This window comes from Ascidiella aspersa, chromosome 1, assembly GCF_963924565.1.
Source record: "Ascidiella aspersa chromosome 1, kaAscAspe10.2, whole genome shotgun sequence".
NCBI classification, from domain to species: Eukaryota; Metazoa; Chordata; class Ascidiacea; order Phlebobranchia; family Ascidiidae; genus Ascidiella; species Ascidiella aspersa.
In genome coordinates this window covers 23,122,461-23,140,685 of record NC_139447.1, presented here as the reverse complement: position 1 = coordinate 23,140,685, position 18,225 = coordinate 23,122,461, and the positions used below count along the sequence as shown (strand labels likewise).

General features: G+C 38.7%; 1 protein-coding gene across 1 annotated transcript; it reads left to right on the top strand.

Moving 5' to 3' along the window:
• The first annotated feature begins 1,486 nt into the window (after positions 1 to 1,486).
• On the top strand, positions 1,487 to 18,225 carry LOC146168338 (RNA-binding protein Musashi homolog 2-like). Its single transcript, XM_083386254.1, has 13 exons — positions 1,487 to 1,548; positions 1,838 to 1,878; positions 2,159 to 2,240; positions 2,917 to 3,001; positions 3,412 to 3,453; positions 8,211 to 8,303; positions 9,947 to 9,995; positions 13,579 to 13,661; positions 13,837 to 13,948; positions 14,328 to 14,411; positions 15,186 to 15,464; positions 15,886 to 16,097; positions 16,264 to 18,225. The coding sequence occupies exons 1-13, from the start codon at positions 1,487 to 1,489 to the stop codon at positions 16,294 to 16,296; spliced, it is 1,257 nt and encodes a 418-aa protein (XP_083242380.1). The 3' UTR covers positions 16,297 to 18,225.

The window sequence follows — 18,225 nt, the reverse complement described above, 5'->3', positions numbered from 1 at the left end:
AACCGGTTGCTAATACGCTGAAATTGATTTGTCACCATTATGCTTTCGATCGGTAGCTGCAGTCCTAAGAACTTAAAGTAGGCAGCCGGCGCACACTGATGTTTTCGCAATCGCCCAGGTTCAGAAGCCAAACTATACGGTCGCTTTGTAGAGAGGTAATAAAATTCTGATGGCCGTAGTGTCAGCAGTCTGAGAAACATTTAGATTGAAACCAGATTTTGACGACCTATACGCGTTATATCTAGGATGCTTTAAAGAGAAGGACTTGAGAGATGGAAAGTGCTCGAATAAAACCCTTCAGTGTCTTTTTGCCAGGGTATTTGCTGCACTTGACATAATAGTGATGTGATTCAGCACAGAGTAAGCCTTTTTGTAACGTAGCATCATAAAGCAGAAACCGTCAGGCCTAGACAATATAGTGCATTTAAAGTGTACTGTAAAATGCGTATACAAAATTTACAGACTAAAGTGATGCACTATTAACTCTGGTGTTATTGGCTACCAATAAAAAAATGTTAACAAACAGATATATGTGCTAACTGCTATAACTGTCTATTCTCCAGCTAACCATAAACGAACGAATCGCAATAAGAACTGTTGGTGGTTCTTTATTTTCCGTGCAAAAAGATTTAAACGCGTTTATCGGTAATGGTTTGATGTATATTGACGATTAGAGTTTGTATAGCTGAAAAACTAGCTATGCAACCACATGTTGTTGTGTGTGCTATGCAGGGTTAAAGTAGAAAAACGTTCTTACCTGAACAAACATGTTTTTACCGGAACATTTTTTTTAGAAATAACGTCACAAACTTACGTCTAAACGGGTCATCCAAAATAAGTTAACTTTAAAAAACTGCTGTTTTTTTGGAAGTGTAGTGCACAAATATGCAACTGAAATTTTAGTTTAGTACATTCAAAGGGATTATTACAAAAAGACCTGGTTTAAATGTACATGGCCTTGTAAAAAAAGACTTTTATCTACCAGAACGCCGTTCCGGTTCGTTTAGGATTACTACTGCTGCTTGTAGGGGTAAGGGCTGTAAAACAATAGGTTAAAACCATCGATTTTTTTATTATTTGCTACAAGTTTTTGTTTTTTTTCAACGCCTAGGTTATGAAGTCTTTTTAAGACGCCCTTTTGTTTGTTATATTTTAACACACTTTGTTCGGCGCGAAATGAAAATTACGTCAATTTTGCAGTTTATTTTATAACTTAAGCTTAATGCGATTACTAAAACTAAAAAATAAAATTGTAAGACGTTTCTGAGGACACCTATAACGCAAGTTTCAAGTGCTCTATTATGACCATTTCGTTAGATTCACCGCTGACTTAATTTATGGATTTCCACTGAACATATGGAAATACACACGGCCTTAAATCTTGCCCCATACAGTATAGGAAAAATACGGTATAGGAAAATAGGAAAAAAAAGTTTGTAGGATAGAATTGCTTGTGTGTAAAAAATCGCGGTACGCTTTTGAAAGGATGACGACTGAGGCACAAACGATGCCCGTGGGAGTGAGTTCCGAGGATACGCTCGACCCCGGGTAAGTATTTCGGTAGACAATTGCTCGGTAAAATCGTTTAAGAAAAAAAGCGTGTCAACAAAATACGATAAAGAAAATCTATCAGCAAAACTGTTATGGAAGTGATAAACATTCAGGGAGGAAATTAGCCTATACTTTAATTTATGAAAGCAAGTGTTGTAAAAAATACTTGCAACTTAATTAGTAATTTTTTTTTATAGGGCTCTAATACAAACCCTATTGATTAAACAGCAAAGTTTGTAATTTCATTAATATTATAATTGTGTAATAATTGTAACTTTGGTTTCAGCAAAATGTTCGTCGGTGGCTTAAGTTGGCAAACCACAGCTGGTAAGAAAGATACATTTCAAGTTGTTTTGTGTTGTTGGTTGTTGTTATAAGGACTTATTCAATGTATTCAGCATTTTTTTTAAATAAGTATTAACAACTATTTTTATAAAAACAGTCGTTTTAGGTACTTCTTTTTTAAAGAAGTTTTTTTTAAAACTATCTCATACGGCTTAGAGTAGGTTGGCGGCAAGCAGTCCATAATTTTAACAACATCACGAGGCAGTACGATATGGAAAAGGACTGGAGTTCAGGGAATATGATTTGTGTTTGTATTGCGCAGATGGGCTGAAGGAGTACTTCAGCCGCTTTGGAGAGGTGTCTGACGCTATGGTGATGCGCGATCCGGCAACAAAGCGTTCCAGGTGTGTATTTAACTCGCGTCGTGGCATCGACAACAGTCCTTGTAAAGCTACATCCGTGTTTCAACGACCCTCATAACTTTTCTAAAGCTATTTCGCAGTCTAAAATTATCGTGTAAAGTCCCTTATGTTGTAGTATGATTATGTACGTTGTTTCAAAAGCACGATGTCACCCGCGTGGAAGGCCTTCTACTTAACCTCTATACCACACAATATTTTGTTATAGAAATTTAAAAAAATATTAAGAATTGAATCAATAAATTTATAAGAGCTAAATGTCTCATTTGGTTGTGTGATTATTTTTTATTGTGGACAAAAAAACGATTATATTTGCGATTAGTGCATTTGAGGACATATATATATATATATATATATACACATTTAAACTGACGGTTAGGTGGCGCAACAGGACCAATGCTACCAATTTAAACGCCAGTCCTATTTGTAAAAGCTTTGCATGCTTATGATTTGAACTCTATTTGACCCAGCGGTGTGTGATATGATTAAGGGTTCTTAAATCGTGTTGGAGAACTTGAAGCTATAACTAAACATAAAAACGCTGTTCAAAATATTGGCCTGCATTTGTTTGTTTTATTTAACCGCGCATGGAAAGGGTTTGCTGTTAGTCAATTCGTTGATAATCGCCGTGAAGGCGTGTTGTTTATTCCCCATACAACAGAGGTTTTGGGTTTGTGACGTACGAAGACGCCAAGGACGTGGATAAAGTGTTGAGCAACGGACAACATACACTGGATCAGAAAGAGGTTATGTTTTTTTGTTATTTTCGATATTAATTGCAACAATGGTTCTCTGTACGGTCGATGGCCGCCAGTAATTTTAGTCGCAGATATTAATCGATTCGATGTTTCGCATAACGCTTGAGGTAGTTTTTAAATAATTTTTACATACTATTAAATTAGGTTACAAACTCCAGATTAAGCGTTAAAATACTAATGGTTTATAACTCCCACTTATCCTACTTGTTAGCAAATTGGTTTAATTCGTTTGCTTCACGTGACAACTTAATCATCAACCAGAGACGGATTTTAGACATAGTTTAATTGTAAAACATATATCTTCTAAATATTCAAGTGTGCTATCAAACTTTTTTCGTGAACACCGATTATATCGTTAGGCCTATAGTTGAAAAAACAATTAGGTTTTTATTATTTAGATCGATCCAAAAGTGGCCATACCCCGCAAAGTTCAAACTAAGGTAAGAATTTGTCATTAAATTATATTGTTTGTAAAGCACGTACGGTTGGTAAGAACCACCAGGTTGGATCTAGGATTTTGTTTGGGTGGATCATAAAACTATTTTTCAGAGATGACGTCACAAGGTTACGCCAGAACGTGACGTCACATAGAAGTAATCTTTTGAACATTGCACAGTTTGTTGGTTTGTTAAAGTTTTAGGTTTAAGAGGTGTTACTTTTAATACCAAAGCTACATTACAAAGGTGTTTTCGATTTACGCAAAGCGACAAAAATGCTTTTATGTCGTTTTAAGTGGTAAAAAGTTTCATTTTTGATGGTGCGATGAGACACACGACGCCTTTGGGCTAAAAATTTGGTATTAGAGATAGTATTGTCCTTTTCAAGTACTTAATTTGAACCGAGCTTGAGCGGTGGAGAAATGTCAACAAACTGGGTGTTGCCTATTGGCATATTTCGGTTGCGAGCCAATTTCATAGCCTATGCAGAAACGCAGACTGTTGTGCCAAAGTTCGACCGTTGGACCGCAAGGAAAGTATGGACGGTTTGCTACCAACTGGTTTAAAGTGCTGCCATAGTTCCCAGTTTGCTCTCTACACCTGCTTTGTTACTTGCGCCTATTTTCAACAAAAGGTAACTCTGCTCTGTAAAGTTTGCTCGTTGGGTGCGGCATTTCTTTAACCGACGTTCTTTATACGTTTGTCGTCCCTCATTCCCGTTGTCTTCTATTTACTTTTCCAGTTTCACTGGAGAGATCCTCTGAAAATCCTTTATGATGGTGCGCCAACGTTGGCTTTACTCACACGAGGGCCCACACCTTTGTCGAAATGGGACGAATTTCTCGCAATAAAGAAATAAGGAGAGTGATGGGGCTGTGTTTGAATAGGCGCGCCATGGATGGAAGGGGTCGTTATTATTGTCGTGTAATAGTCAAGTATAGGCCAGGCCAGCATACTTTCGTCCTTCAGATGACTGTCAGATATATGTATATAGCATTTGACTACTAAAAGTTTTGCTAACCATGTGTACGAAAAATTATAATTACTATAATATAATCAATTCACGTGTGCTGTTGTAAGTTAGGTAAAATACTGAGTTAGCTAAAGCATCGACAAAGTTAATAGCTATTTATTATACATTGCGACACCTAAGTTAGCGATCATAGTAAAATCTGCTTAAACAAGGCAACAAAACCTAATCGAAATAATCGCAATTCTTCTTATGGAAGCTTATAAAAGTACAAAAAAACATTGCGCCAGCAGATCCTTTGTATTGTGTGTGAACGATTCCAGTAACGGTATTCAATGTGTTCACTTCAATTATTATCAGTTATTTTTGCTTCATGGCTAATTTAACTGTGTGGTCTTCACGTGAATTCAGAACCTACATAACAACAACGAACAATACTCGATCCGATATCATCGTTGAATCGGCGTAGATGACGTGGGGCACTTCATTTAAAATCTACGGGGTTTATTTATTGCAGCGCAACCAACCGTGGCATTATATAGCGGACTAGCGGTGATTATAGCGTGCCAACGCAAACCAATCTACTGGAATTTATTTTTTGATGAAATAAATATCGCTAATGCCATTATTGAACAGTTTGTTGTTTAAAGAAATATTCTAAATGTGCTTTAAAAATCGGGAATGCAATTTTTAGAATTCATGTCGACAAATTTCACATAGGCCAGTCAAACCGCAAAGACGGTTGATCTTTTTAACACTTTTGTGTAATATATCAAAATATATTCCAAGTAAGAGTTTATTCAAATGTAACTTTCTTATATATGCTAGTCGTTGGTCAGTTTAGATGGCGAAAACCTCCATAGACAAACATATGCAAATAGTAGGAAATGCCTTTTCTATTTCAGTGCCGGTTTGTATAAACCGTAGCATCGATGAATGAAGCCTCAAGTCTTGAACTTTGTGAACGCAAGAATGGCGTGCCATATAAAACGAATCATAACATGCGTTGACAGTTATTTAAACCGCAGTTAAGGGTTGACAAAAAATCCGAAATTAAAAGCTAGTTACTCATGAAAACACTTTAAACGTTCATGTAGACAGTAGCAAATATCGAAGTAGATTAATCACGCTCTTCTTTCTCAACGTGCCAACTAAGCCTGACATTTCCGACGATCAAAGGTTTCTCAGGTGGAAGTAGTCGTACGGACGCACCCACGAGGCAGTATAGCCTTTGTGCATTGAATCCGGTCATAGCCATTATTTAAGCGATAATGACCACGTAGGGATGTTACGCGATCTTGTGTAGGATTGAGACTGGCGAAAGTGGCTGGTGAAAGTCGGACGGGCGACGCTTTGCGCGGGTCATTATCGCTTATTCACCAGCGGGACCCTGCTTAAAAAAGGGAATCTCTGCGACTTCAGTTTCGCGACTGGCGGTACGTGCAGCGAGGGCGCTCCACAGTTAGTCAGGAAAAAACGTCGCAGGATGTTGGTCTGGTGACGCATGGGTTTAAGTGAAAAGGTTTCGAGGGCGAGGCGAGGGTTAGGTGTCACACTTCAACTGGGGCAACCCTCGGCCTCGACATTTCCTTGCTGACAAATTTAAAATGTATAAAGCAATTTATTAAAAGAAAGTTTAAGTTAAGGTGTAGTTCAAATTTATTGTGCCGTCTCCTCGAGACAGACCAAAGTATTTTAGTTTTAGTTTTCCCAAGTTGATCAAACCGAAAACAAATAGTTGCAGACAAAAAGTGAAATGATATTAACAGTAAACCCTTATTAAAAAAAGATTAATTTAGACACATCTTCAGCTATGCTTTGTTGAGCAAAGTTGAGGAGACCCGCATGTCACAGCGACAACAAAGCGCCGTCAGAAAGTTCGCGGTTATTCATGATTTTGGGTAGCACGCCATTGGTAACTATGGCGTCGCTGAATGTTATTTTTAACTTGTCAGTCGAACAATATCGCATTCCGACAGCGTAAGTAAGTAAGTACGTAAGTAAGTTAGTATATAGGTGTGAGCGTGTATGACATGCATTTGTGTACAAGAAAGCTTAACGTGCAGTATTTTAAATAGTTTAGTTATAACCTGTAGTTTGGTACAGCTTATACTACTATTCGAATTTAAGCAGGCCTCATGTTCATGCGCTTTAACTAATGCCTATAAATAAAATTTCGGGGCTCGCACGGTTACGAACTTTTACTGGTGCGAATCGAGAGGTAGCGACCACGCAGTGTATGGCAGACCTGTTATTGTTCCTCACACGCTTGAGCAAGCGAAAAAGCCCTTATAACGTGTCTCGCCCCACGCCCTACAGCTACGACAAATAGCATTCGAATCGGACTCTACGGTTCAAATAGTAAAGAAATTCAGATCAGCAGGATGGTGAATAAACGGGAATTAAACCAGAGTTTAAATAATTTTGTCATGGGATCAGAATGTATTTAATAAACGTTATATTCTTATGGTACGGAAAGTATAATAAAATCACGGTGTTGTAAACTTCATACTTGTCTTTTTATATAGGTTCAGCCCCTTCTTTATGTAGTGATAAGATCACTGTAGTTTATTGTGTAGCTTTGTTTGGGTGGTGCATTCTTGGCGTTAGTTTCACTTGGTGTAGATTTGCCTTGCCGTGGAATCACCGTTTTTGTGTAAAAGCGAAGCAACACGAAAGTGCAACGGTAAGTGCATACAAGATTTGTTCGATAATGAACAAGGAAAATCCAATTATATCTTTGAAAATCTTCTATAACTGTAAGAGGAGTACAACACCCTTTTAGTTTAATTTGTTGTGGACCTTAAATTGTTTGTCGTAAACGCGGTTTGTAGTATACATCAGAGTGAAAAGTGGTGTACTTGACGTATCGGTATCACTTTTAAATTAATTGCTTTTCTATTCCGTTGATGGCAAGTAAGTAATGGAGTACTTTTCTACCCGTTTGATATTGAGCATTCCGATGAGAATCTGGATATCCTTTAACTCGAAAACAATCGAATAGAGGTAGACCCCAATTACCTGGCCCCTTAGTCGTTCCAAATTGTGAAGACATGTTGTAAGACAAGACGCTCTCCCTTTTGAAGCGTTGCAACCAAAGTAGGGCGGATCAGGTGACATGGACGACTCACAATACATTTATGCGGAAATGCGATTAGTTGTAACCGCAAGAAGTCGTCGCAATATCCGTCTCTGACCTCACAAAGTCGATATGTTGCGTGATGCGCGTTAAATTAGGTGCAATACATTGCGCGTGAAATGCTATAAAAATCACGCAAAATTTAAGTTTTAAAGTTGTTGTAAGCAATAAGTCTTACAACATAGTAGGAACATACTTTCATGTTCCTTAATCAGATGGCGTTCTGTCCGATAACTACGGTGTAAGGGCGGGATGGCCGCCGGGCGTCCGGTGGCGCTTATTCGTAAAGCGAGCATATTAATTAGAGAGCTATTAAATGGGTCGCTCCTACTAATATACTCGTGATCATCCGTTTGGCCACATGTAGGCTTACATAAGCCAATGAGCGCAGGGTCACAGCAAGAAACTAAATTGTACAAAGTACTGAAGGGAAGCTGGCAATCACAGCACTTTCGTATACTATTGGCACATTCTGTGGACAATCCAACTCAGGCGCGTGTCACGTTTTGAAAAGTTTTGAATTATACTAAAGACAGTCGCCAAAAATCGATTATACGCTTCATCATTATTGTTACGCCAAGTGTACGATGTAATTAGTAATCCTTGAATACAATTCGTTATGGATATTGCACAAAACCTCTTTTGTTTTAGATGGTAACTCGAACAAAGAAGATTTTCGTCGGTGGCTTGTCGGCCAACACTGTGGTCGAAGATCTCAAGATGTATTTTGGAACTTACGGCAAGGTCGATCACTTTTTAAACTATCTTCTTGTCTTTTATACTCTATAGCACTGGGTCCCTAACTTAAACAAATTTACGTGGAAGGACACTCAACATTTTTTTTAATCGAAACGACGTCCCAAGGAAAACCGTCACATCACAAGAAATACCATAAAAGTAACTAATATAGAGAAGTTTATATGGATTGGTTAACTTGCTTCCCTTCAATCCATTTCTTGTTTTGGGTTTAGATTTAGTTCTACAAACATTTCATTCGCGGAACCCGTAAAACCATTTACGGACAACTTTTAGGTAACCGCTGCTTAATACGATTTTTATATAAATGCCATGAAACACATGCTTGCCATGCTTGCGAGCGTATAATGCTCAGAAATGGTTTCCGCTGCCCATTTGCATAAACCTCGTTAACAATCTTTAAATGTTTATCTTTAGGCAAGTAAATATATTAAAACGTTTATTAACCGCAAATCGGGTTTCCAAAAGCCAAACAGACCTTTATTTTAACTATTTATCTTATGTGTAGTTATATTGTATTAATGTTAAATTTTTTTTTACCTTATTGGAGCGAATAGTACGCTTTTGGTAAATGCTTTCAGTACTATTGGGAAACACTTATTTTATTTCGTTTAATGATTGCGACACGTTTTTCTCAAATTAAGATCTTGTAGAAACTGCAAGTTTGTTGTAATTAAATTATATCGGTTGTTATGTGCTTTACAGGCACCATATACGACCAGATGAAATAACACATCATAATAGAGGGTCGTTAAGGCGGTTTCCAAAGAGCAGTGCGCTTGCCCGAGCATATTATTAGAAGAACAAACGCGAAGTAACAATGGGAATTTTGTGCTAAGGCAACACGCGCCTTTGTTGGCCATTAATCGGTTCGTAAATAATTTAATCAGAAACCGTATTATTCGAATTGCGTTGTATGGGGCTATTCAAGCTTTCTCTATACCTGTACCAGCCTCCTGAATGAATTATATTCGGATCCAAAGTGAATTTAAATCTAAATCCTGTGGCCGTTTTTTTTCACTTAGATTAAAAAAACAAAAAAAAAATTATTTCGAACTATGAGTGTTCAGCTTGACGTAAGTTTAAATTGCAACATAACCGCAATTGTAAATCAAAACAAGGCCTTGTAAGGGGCTTTGAAGCGCGTACACAAAGTTTAACCATGTCAATCGGCACACCAAACTTTCTAAGATAGAACTGAAGCATTTTTCCTTTTTTTTTGCTAAAGACAATAAAAAATTTGAAATAGAACAAAGGCTTGTTACAGTTAAATTCTATAAAACGTAAGAAATGAAACAAGGGATCACCGTGTTGTTTCGTCGTTTAGGCTCGTTTACAGTCCTATTGCAAAATGCAGCGCCTTGGGCTAACCTTTGCGTGTCGAGTTGCGCAAATCACTTGTCACTGGATCTCGCGTAAATCTTGTTTTGGTGATCACGTGCTCTGTTACACCTCGCTTAACACACGTGCTTTGCAACGTGACCACCACTGGACGTTACATGCATGAATGTCTTGAATGTGCCAAGGGTTGTTTTGAGTGCGACACTTGTTGTTTATTTAAACGCCAAGTTATGCCCTGAAATGAAGCTCCTAAAATTCGTCAAGCCAATAAAACCCCTCATTATGTTCAGGTCGAAGACGCGATGCTCATGTTCGATAAGCAGACAAACAGACACAGAGGTAAGTTCAACCAAATGGGTTTTAACTTTCCCACTCAGATTGTTTTGTTAAACGTACAGCGTCTATATAAAAATTGGATAGATTTCTATACATAAAGACCAAACAAAAAATAGCCAATATTTCACAAAGTGTCTGTATAGGCATAAATAAAGAGATGCTTAACTCGGCCTCTTTACGACTCGCCTGGAAGGTACGCACGTAAGTGAGGACACAGTAGTTGGACGTAGCTCTAGACATAAACTGAGTTTTGTTTGTTCTTACACGTTTTGAGTCGATCTTCTAGTGAGAGTTGGTAGCGCGGCTATTTCCACATAGCTTCCCACAAAATATCACGTAGCAGCTTTTGTGTTTGCTCAGCGAGTTGTGATTAGACTCAAACAGCGCCAAATAAACGCTTTGCCATGTATACCTCAAATATATAACGAAACCCAAACATTCCTACGTGAAAATTAATTGCCACTTCGATGGACAGCACTTGATACATAATGGTAAACAGTTAAACTTTGTTTACAAAGTTTTGTTTATCGGATATCAAATTGTTGTAGTCCAACGTCTACTCCTGTTTTTAAGTTTCTGTTTTGTAATGCATTTAGTCGTAAATATAGGTATTTGTAAGATTTAATTAGTGTTTGTTCTCGTATCAGCCGTGCGTAGAAGTTCTATATTAATTGAATCGTATTTCATATTTAGAGGTAATCTGTTTTTGTTTGTTCACTTAGCGTTAATGGCAATATAGAATAAACACAGTGATTATTCGCCTTTGACAAACTTAGAACTGGTTTGTTTGTCGTGTAACCTAGCTGGCTTGGTAATTTATAGCGTTAGAAGCCATAGCATAATATATAGTCTTGATAATAATATGTTTGTGTTGTGTGGAATGATGTGACATATCAAACTGGCGATGTCCTTTGGGACATAATAAATTCTGGAAAAATACCAAATCAAAGTTGTCTTTAGAAAGTGTCTTAGTTATTCCTAAATCGCACCCAACGATTAAAATTATTACAAATGCTTTTTCTTTATATTACCATGTTGGTGAATTCCAAGCCAATTATAAAGTTTTCCGGCGAAGAAACCAGTAATTAAGCACCTATATCAACACTGAACGTTTCAAGTCTCAATCTTCTATACCTACCATTGTGCTCCAACCAAGTTAGAAAAAATAAGTTGTTGCACGTGCGTCGTTCGCCGTGCGCAACGAAAGTCTCTATTTGCGATTTTACGACATGAGCTTAGCACAAATTGATTAATTGCCTTTTTGAAGGCTACGTGGCAGCAAATTATTTACCATGGCACTATAGCGGTATTGCGTCGAACACCTGTGACATACCTTTGTTGTATCTGAGCAACAAATGCTTTGTATCGGAAAAGGGGTAAAATATGAAAGCAAACGGTGGGAGGCTTGTCCGAACAAGACCACTAATAATTGAAGGAGCTTTGTGGCCAGACAATGGTTGAGCTTACCTTTGCGTGCGCGCTCCGGTTTTCCGTCGCCGTTTTTTACAAAAGACCGCGCAACGACAATCCTCCACAGAGGCCAACTAATCGAGCCACTGTAAACGGGCGGCAAGCATATAATGGCACTAAAACAACAATATTCAGCACGCTCACGTTTTCGAAATTATTCAGGAGTTTGTTTTTCAAAACTGGTCGCTCCTGGCAACTGCTGCTCAAAAGCCTGAAATTCATTTCGTTGCGCTATCCGAAACGCGTACATTTTCTACAAGCGCTACACTGTGGGATTCAGGGAGCCAGGAGTACCTCAGTTTTGGTCTGATTGCTTGTAACGTACTTCAAGCAAAGGGCTCTCGAACACTTTTCCAGCGCGCCGGTTTTAACTGTCGTCCGCTTTGTTCGTCCGGTCCTTGTGGCGAACGGTTTCCAGCCGAGTACTCGCAACTGTGTTTAACGAGTAGCGGCGATGTGAGTGAGGCGCTGCTTGACTTACAGCTGCACGTTGAGTGCTGAACACTCGACCACCCCGAACATCGTCCCGCAACTTGTCCACAATGGATTTGCGCGAAACACGTTCCAGTTGATGTCCCCCTTAGTTTCTTTTTATTATTATATATAGGTAGTTTAAACAATGTTCCTGTTAAGTCAAAAGTCTGTTTACGCAATACAATTGGTAACACGTATACAGTATTTTAAAGCAGGAATCAATATAGATCTGCCCAACTTGGTTGTATCAATACATAAATCATTTTTTTATTCGCGAAAATGTTAAATAAGTTATCAACTTAACTCCACTCCCGTTAATTAAACGTCGCTTAGTGCTGTTTATGGATTTTTCGTGACGTACATGTATTGAAAAGTAGGCCATTTATCTTCTAAAGTTTTCCTTCCTGTGTCTTTGCTTGTGAAAATATTGGCGTCCGCTTAACACCAAATCAAAGAGTGATCTAGAGACCGGATAATATATAGTCGGTCCTGAGATTTTATTTCCACACGCATGTCCGCCTTGTAGGTTCAAATCCTGGACAGTTTCCGGGTTTTTATCCGGGTTTGTGGGAAGTGACTTAAGCTATACGGCCTTCCCGGCGCGCAACAATGCCAACGGTAGTGGGAATGTTGATCTAAGGCGGACCTGTATTCGCTTTTAGCCCCAAACTGCGATCGCACCTCGATCTATCAAGTTTCAGTCCGTTTGTCTGCCGGCTTGTGTTTGTGCGAGCCGACCGGGTTCTCTTGCTTTGGCCAATCTTTTGTTATTTTGTTTGTTCTCGCTCTCTCTTAAGATAGATTTGTCGTTGGTTTCTAACGTTTTAAAGTCGCCCGTGTCGCGCAATGAGCTTAATTGACCTGTGATTTTAAGCTACACGCCTCAAAACGAAATACTCATAGAAATAAGAAGAAGAATTTCGGTAAAAAAGGATCTCGCCAGGCCATACGCTAATTTATTTTGCCGGTTAGGTAGTTACGTTGACAGAACCGCATTACTCGTGATCTTAGCAGTTTAACAGAATAATTTCGGACTGCGAAAATTGCACAAATCAATTACAATTTGCGCTACTTTTATGTGGAGTGGCGCCCCGTCGACTGTCGTTTGTTCTACACGCTCTGGGTGTTTGCTTTGTGTTCCGACACGTCAGAAGAGCACCAGGAATCCAGCATTGTACGTCACTGCGAACCAACAATTCATTGGCCAGCAAGTAACATCAAATAACTTTTGCGAGACGCGCATTTCCCGCTTAGACCCGAACGTTTTACTGCTGCGCAAACGATAAGTCGCTTTCTTTAATTTTCCGACGAGTTCTTTGCGCATAATTGGCTCATTACACACTGGCTGTGTTCCCTTCCTTCTTGTATAAGAGAAGAGAAACAAACGGTTATTCAATATTGCAGGTCGTCATCACCTTTTGCGTAACCTTCTGATTATTTTTGCATATATTGTTGTCAATACGAAAGGTGTACCAACGTACTTCGTTGGGTGAGATGTGTAATGCTAACAAGATTAAGCAAGCCTACATCTTGAGATCGTTTTTACACGTTTCCCTAATTTTTGAAATAAAGTAAATGTTAAGCAAGCGTATGGGTGCTTATAGCGGCAACGAACCTATTTCACCTTATCTATTTGTTGCAGGCTTCGGGTTCGTGACATTTGACAATGAAGACCCGGTGGAGAAAGTGTGCGAAATTCATTTTCACGAGATCAACAACAAAATGGTACAAAGCCATTTATTTACACAACTTCTAGAATCTTGCTGCAATATATTAACAAATTAACTACGTTAGTAATACATTGCAACCCGTGGAATCTTTAGCCCGTACATATGTTTTACCACCTAATGTTATATGGCGACCTACGACAGCATAAACACTCGTCTGTTTCACTTTGTAGGTCGAATGCAAAAAAGCCCAACCTAAGGAGGTGATGCTTCCAACTTTGGCAAGAGGATCGGTCAGAAACCGCGGCTATCCACACATAGACCAGTCATCCGCATATGTCCTAGGTATTACAATACAACGCGATTCTCACTTTTGATTATATTGCGTTTAAATATTTGAAATGCGTGGCTTTATCAAATAGACAACAGTGAGTGTAAGTGATTAAATTTGGTCGTTCTCTCCAAAACTAATATTAACAGTAGTATGCAAGACAACGCTTCTCCTTTGCGTCAGTAATTAGGTTTGATAATTATTTTTCGAATCCGTCTTTTTTCGACACACGAATGCATTTTGAAGCGAAATTAGGGTTAAAAATTAACCAATATATTATTGCCATTTTATATTTAAGTATTGTTAACGCTAAAATAAATGTAAACACAGTCACCCACTTAAATCATTTGCTACAATTTTACGTCAGTTGCTAAAACTTACTTTATAAAAAAGGTATTCCTGGTTTAACCTATGGAAGACCGGCTACAGCATATGCGGCCTATCCATCAGCGTACACCACTTACCCCGGAGCATTTAGTAAGTATCCTTGGCATATATTTTGTGCTACATAATAGCATAGAAGTTCATTTAGTAGTGGTGTTTAGGCGTATGCTGCTCTCTATTTCGCTACAATGTCGACTAACCCGCCGGTAGAAAGTAACACAGCTCTGCTTAGGTGCTTATAGATTTTAGATTTGCAAGATAAATATATTCAAACAATTCCTAAAAAGTAATTGTTCCACATTCTTTAAAGTGTTTTCCGGTTTAAATTACCAGCATAATTCAAAAAATAAATAAACTAAATGGTAAGTTACTAGAGTTGAATGGTGCCTATGTTCTGTCAATATATATGCATTGTATTATTATGTGCATAACACAATTTAACATGTTCAAATAATTAATTAAAACCAAGTCGGCAATTGACTGGGGGATTTGTCAGAGCCGATTGCTGTTGCCGATAAAAGGGTCGTACGTGTCCAAAGTCAATTTATTTACACGTTTAGAAGCAGCTCTAATCGCCTCGAACGGGTTTCGATAAGTGGGAATTTTCGGATTAACCTCAATTCGCAATGAAGCGAACGTCCGCAAGTTACCGCTTGTAAAACGTCCGATAAGACGTACGAACATCAGGATAAAAAAAATTATGACGTATTGCAACAGCCTACAGCATAACGTAAAAAACATGAACTTCTCCTTATAGTAGTCGTACTTTTGTTGTAACCTTCACTAAGGTTTAAAACAAAAGACATGGGATAATTTTCGTTTTCCAACACAATATCCAAGTACTTACAAATGGTCGTCGATTTGTAGGCTTTATTGACCCCCAAGCAGCAGCAGCAGCCGGCACAACAGCTTTCTATCACCCCAACATCGCGCTAGCCCCTTCGCCCGCCCCAGGCACCCAGTCCCTGGCTTACCCCCAAGAAGCCGTATCGGCCGCCGCAATGGCAGGTTTGACCAGGGCTGGTATGACTGCAATTGCACCCGGGGCTCGCTTGGAGGGCCTGGCTACAGCCAATCAGGCCGCCGGGTTACAGCAAGTTGCAGCAGTCTCAGCCGCTGATTTGAAAAGAGATTTTGTTGCATCAGGTTCGATACATGTTTTTGTTAAACTTTTCTCCTCTTTCGCTTTTCGTATTTATTGGTGTTAGGCGCGCAGTGCTTTTTTGCTTCAATAGTTTAAAACCAATGGTGGCGGTGTTAATATTGAAGATATTTAAGGTAAAAGTTCGTTGAAACTGTTGTATTGCAACAATTCTCTATTTATGAAGCTTGTTGCAATCGCTATACCATCGCAACCTTAATTTTGATTATGTGCATGGCTTGTTGGAACCTAGTACACATAGATAACATGTTTGACATGTTGTTCATGATTAGCTGTTTACGAATAGAATGAGGAGTATCAGTGAAAGTTATGTATAATTAATTACAGTATATAAATCCTGCACAACCGAAAGCATGTCCCAATATATACCACTCAACTGATTACGTATTCATGTTGCGTTGACAGTTTTAAACAGCTACGCGCCAGGAGCTGCCCCCGGTCTTGCAACATATCACCCTTCACCGTCACCTGGCGCCAGGACACTTGGTGGTGCCGGGTCGGGCGAGTTAATCGCTGCAGATCAGGCCTTTGCTCAGCATCTTTTCAACCAGACCGCTTCATCTCATGCAGGGATAGCCGCAGCTATTCCCGCTGGTCTTCCAGGTCATTTTGCTTCGGTAAGTTAGCAAAACCAAACTTTTCTCTAGGTAATAACATTATAAATTTTTAACCCGACTGAAGTTGAAATAAAATCACCGGTTATTCTTACATTATTTATTTTTGTTTTTGTTACGCAAAAACAAATGGTATTACATTAAATTCCAAAAACGATTTTGTCAACAGGGTCAGCTCATAGCGGGACTGACTTATCCATAGATGAATGGTATATGGATGGCGGACCCAGAACCCCAGGGAAAAAAACTTTTAAGCGTTCCACTTCGTCCAATGTACAAACTCGCTTACGCCCTCTCGCGACACATAATATTGCTTTGTGAGAACCTTTAACGCTTCGCATTCTCCTTGTTAAAATCCCGCTTTACTCTTGAATATTTGGTCATAAAATTCGGCATTTTCGTATTGTGACAATGGTGGTGGTATCGCTTAGTGCACCTTTGTGTATTTAAAATGTATTTTTGCTGGTGGATCGTCATACACAAAACATATTTTGAATATTCTAACAAATGCGTGATCACAACTTACCAAATTAAACGCCACTTTTAACATATGAACCACCACTGTGAAATTACAACCAAAAAATCGCCTCGAACAAAATATAGTCGATTTATGTTTTTGTTAGAAAGTAATTTTACACGATACAACATTGTTTCTTAAATATACTATGTTGATTTTTTCCCCACCCGAATCGAATAACCCATTATATTCATTGTTTATTCCAAGGTTCGGTCACCAATATGTCCCCTACTCCCGAATGTACGACATTTTAGATTAAGCTTGTTGTTTTCAACTCTACTTTAATTTAACAAAATACAATTTAGATCTAAGTTTTAAACAACAATTATTACCAACCAGCCGTTGGAACGTGTAACCAGAACGTTGCATTTTACACAACTCAACCCGCCCTTGTACAGTTGCTTTAGTTTTGCGTCCGGCTTCATATCCTGTTCGAGCGTACTAACCACAGTAGATACTAACAAATCTCGTTAGCAAAGTTTTTTTTTTGTAGTTAGTTTATCGCACGTGCCTAATTCAGTCAAACTTTTATATTCAAGTCCAACGTCGTTTAAACATTGTGAACGATTTTGGCGTAAATTTCAAGCAATTCTTATATAGCTTGTAGGTCTTAATGGGTTATATGGTTTGGTTGTATGATATTACCAATTACTTTAGAATTACGGTATGACATTTCATAGCAGTTAATTAAGTTTCGTGGTCTGTATTTGCATTGGAAATGCTTTCTTTTGGTAGTGTATTTTATTTTACTTTATATCTTGCACAATGACGAACTACAGAGCTTTGTTTTGCACGTACTCAAAATGTTATTTTTCGTTGGTGGTATAACCCACATACATGCCGACATCTCTGGGTGCTCGGTAATATGCTCTAACAATTAACACAATCGTCGTGTAGTGTAGGATCGGGACGTAGTGTGGTGTTGCTTTAGATGGTTGGTCCTGTAGTAGGCGATTTCTTGCGACACACTGTGTAACCTATAGGCCTTAAAGCTGTCGGCATGTTCTTCACTTGGCGGGACGTACACGTCTGCGACCTTTAATAATAAGTTTTCACTTGTTATTTATATTTTTGTGCTTGCTCATTTTGGTGATGATATAATTCTGTGATCGCTCAGCTCGTTTCACCATTATCATGCGCAGCAGCGTCGCAGACCGTTTATTGTGTGTAATTTGTCTATTTTTCCTGTTTATATTCACGTGCACACGTATGCATGAACTAATCATGCCTGTGTGATCGTTTGTTTACCTTAAGAGCTGCGTGTTAAAGCTCGTTTACCTTCATTTTAAGATGTCGAAACAATCCTTTCTATCATTTCGCATAGGGTGGCGCCCCTTATGACCTGTTACTTGTTCACTGTAGTGCCCTGGGGCGCTGTCTAGTGGTAGCGCGTCTTCATTAGATTTAGTTGGGTAGAGTAGCACTCGATAAAGTGCAATCGACGTTTACAAGTTTGTTACGATCACTTGGCGCATTTCATTTACAACATGTCGAAGTTTGTTACCAAAACACGTTTTTTATATGGTTCGCCTTTGTTCCTTTTCTGTAAATATGCTCCTTGTTATTTTTCAATTCTTCGGAGTTTCTGAGAAATAAATATTTGATGAATTTCCA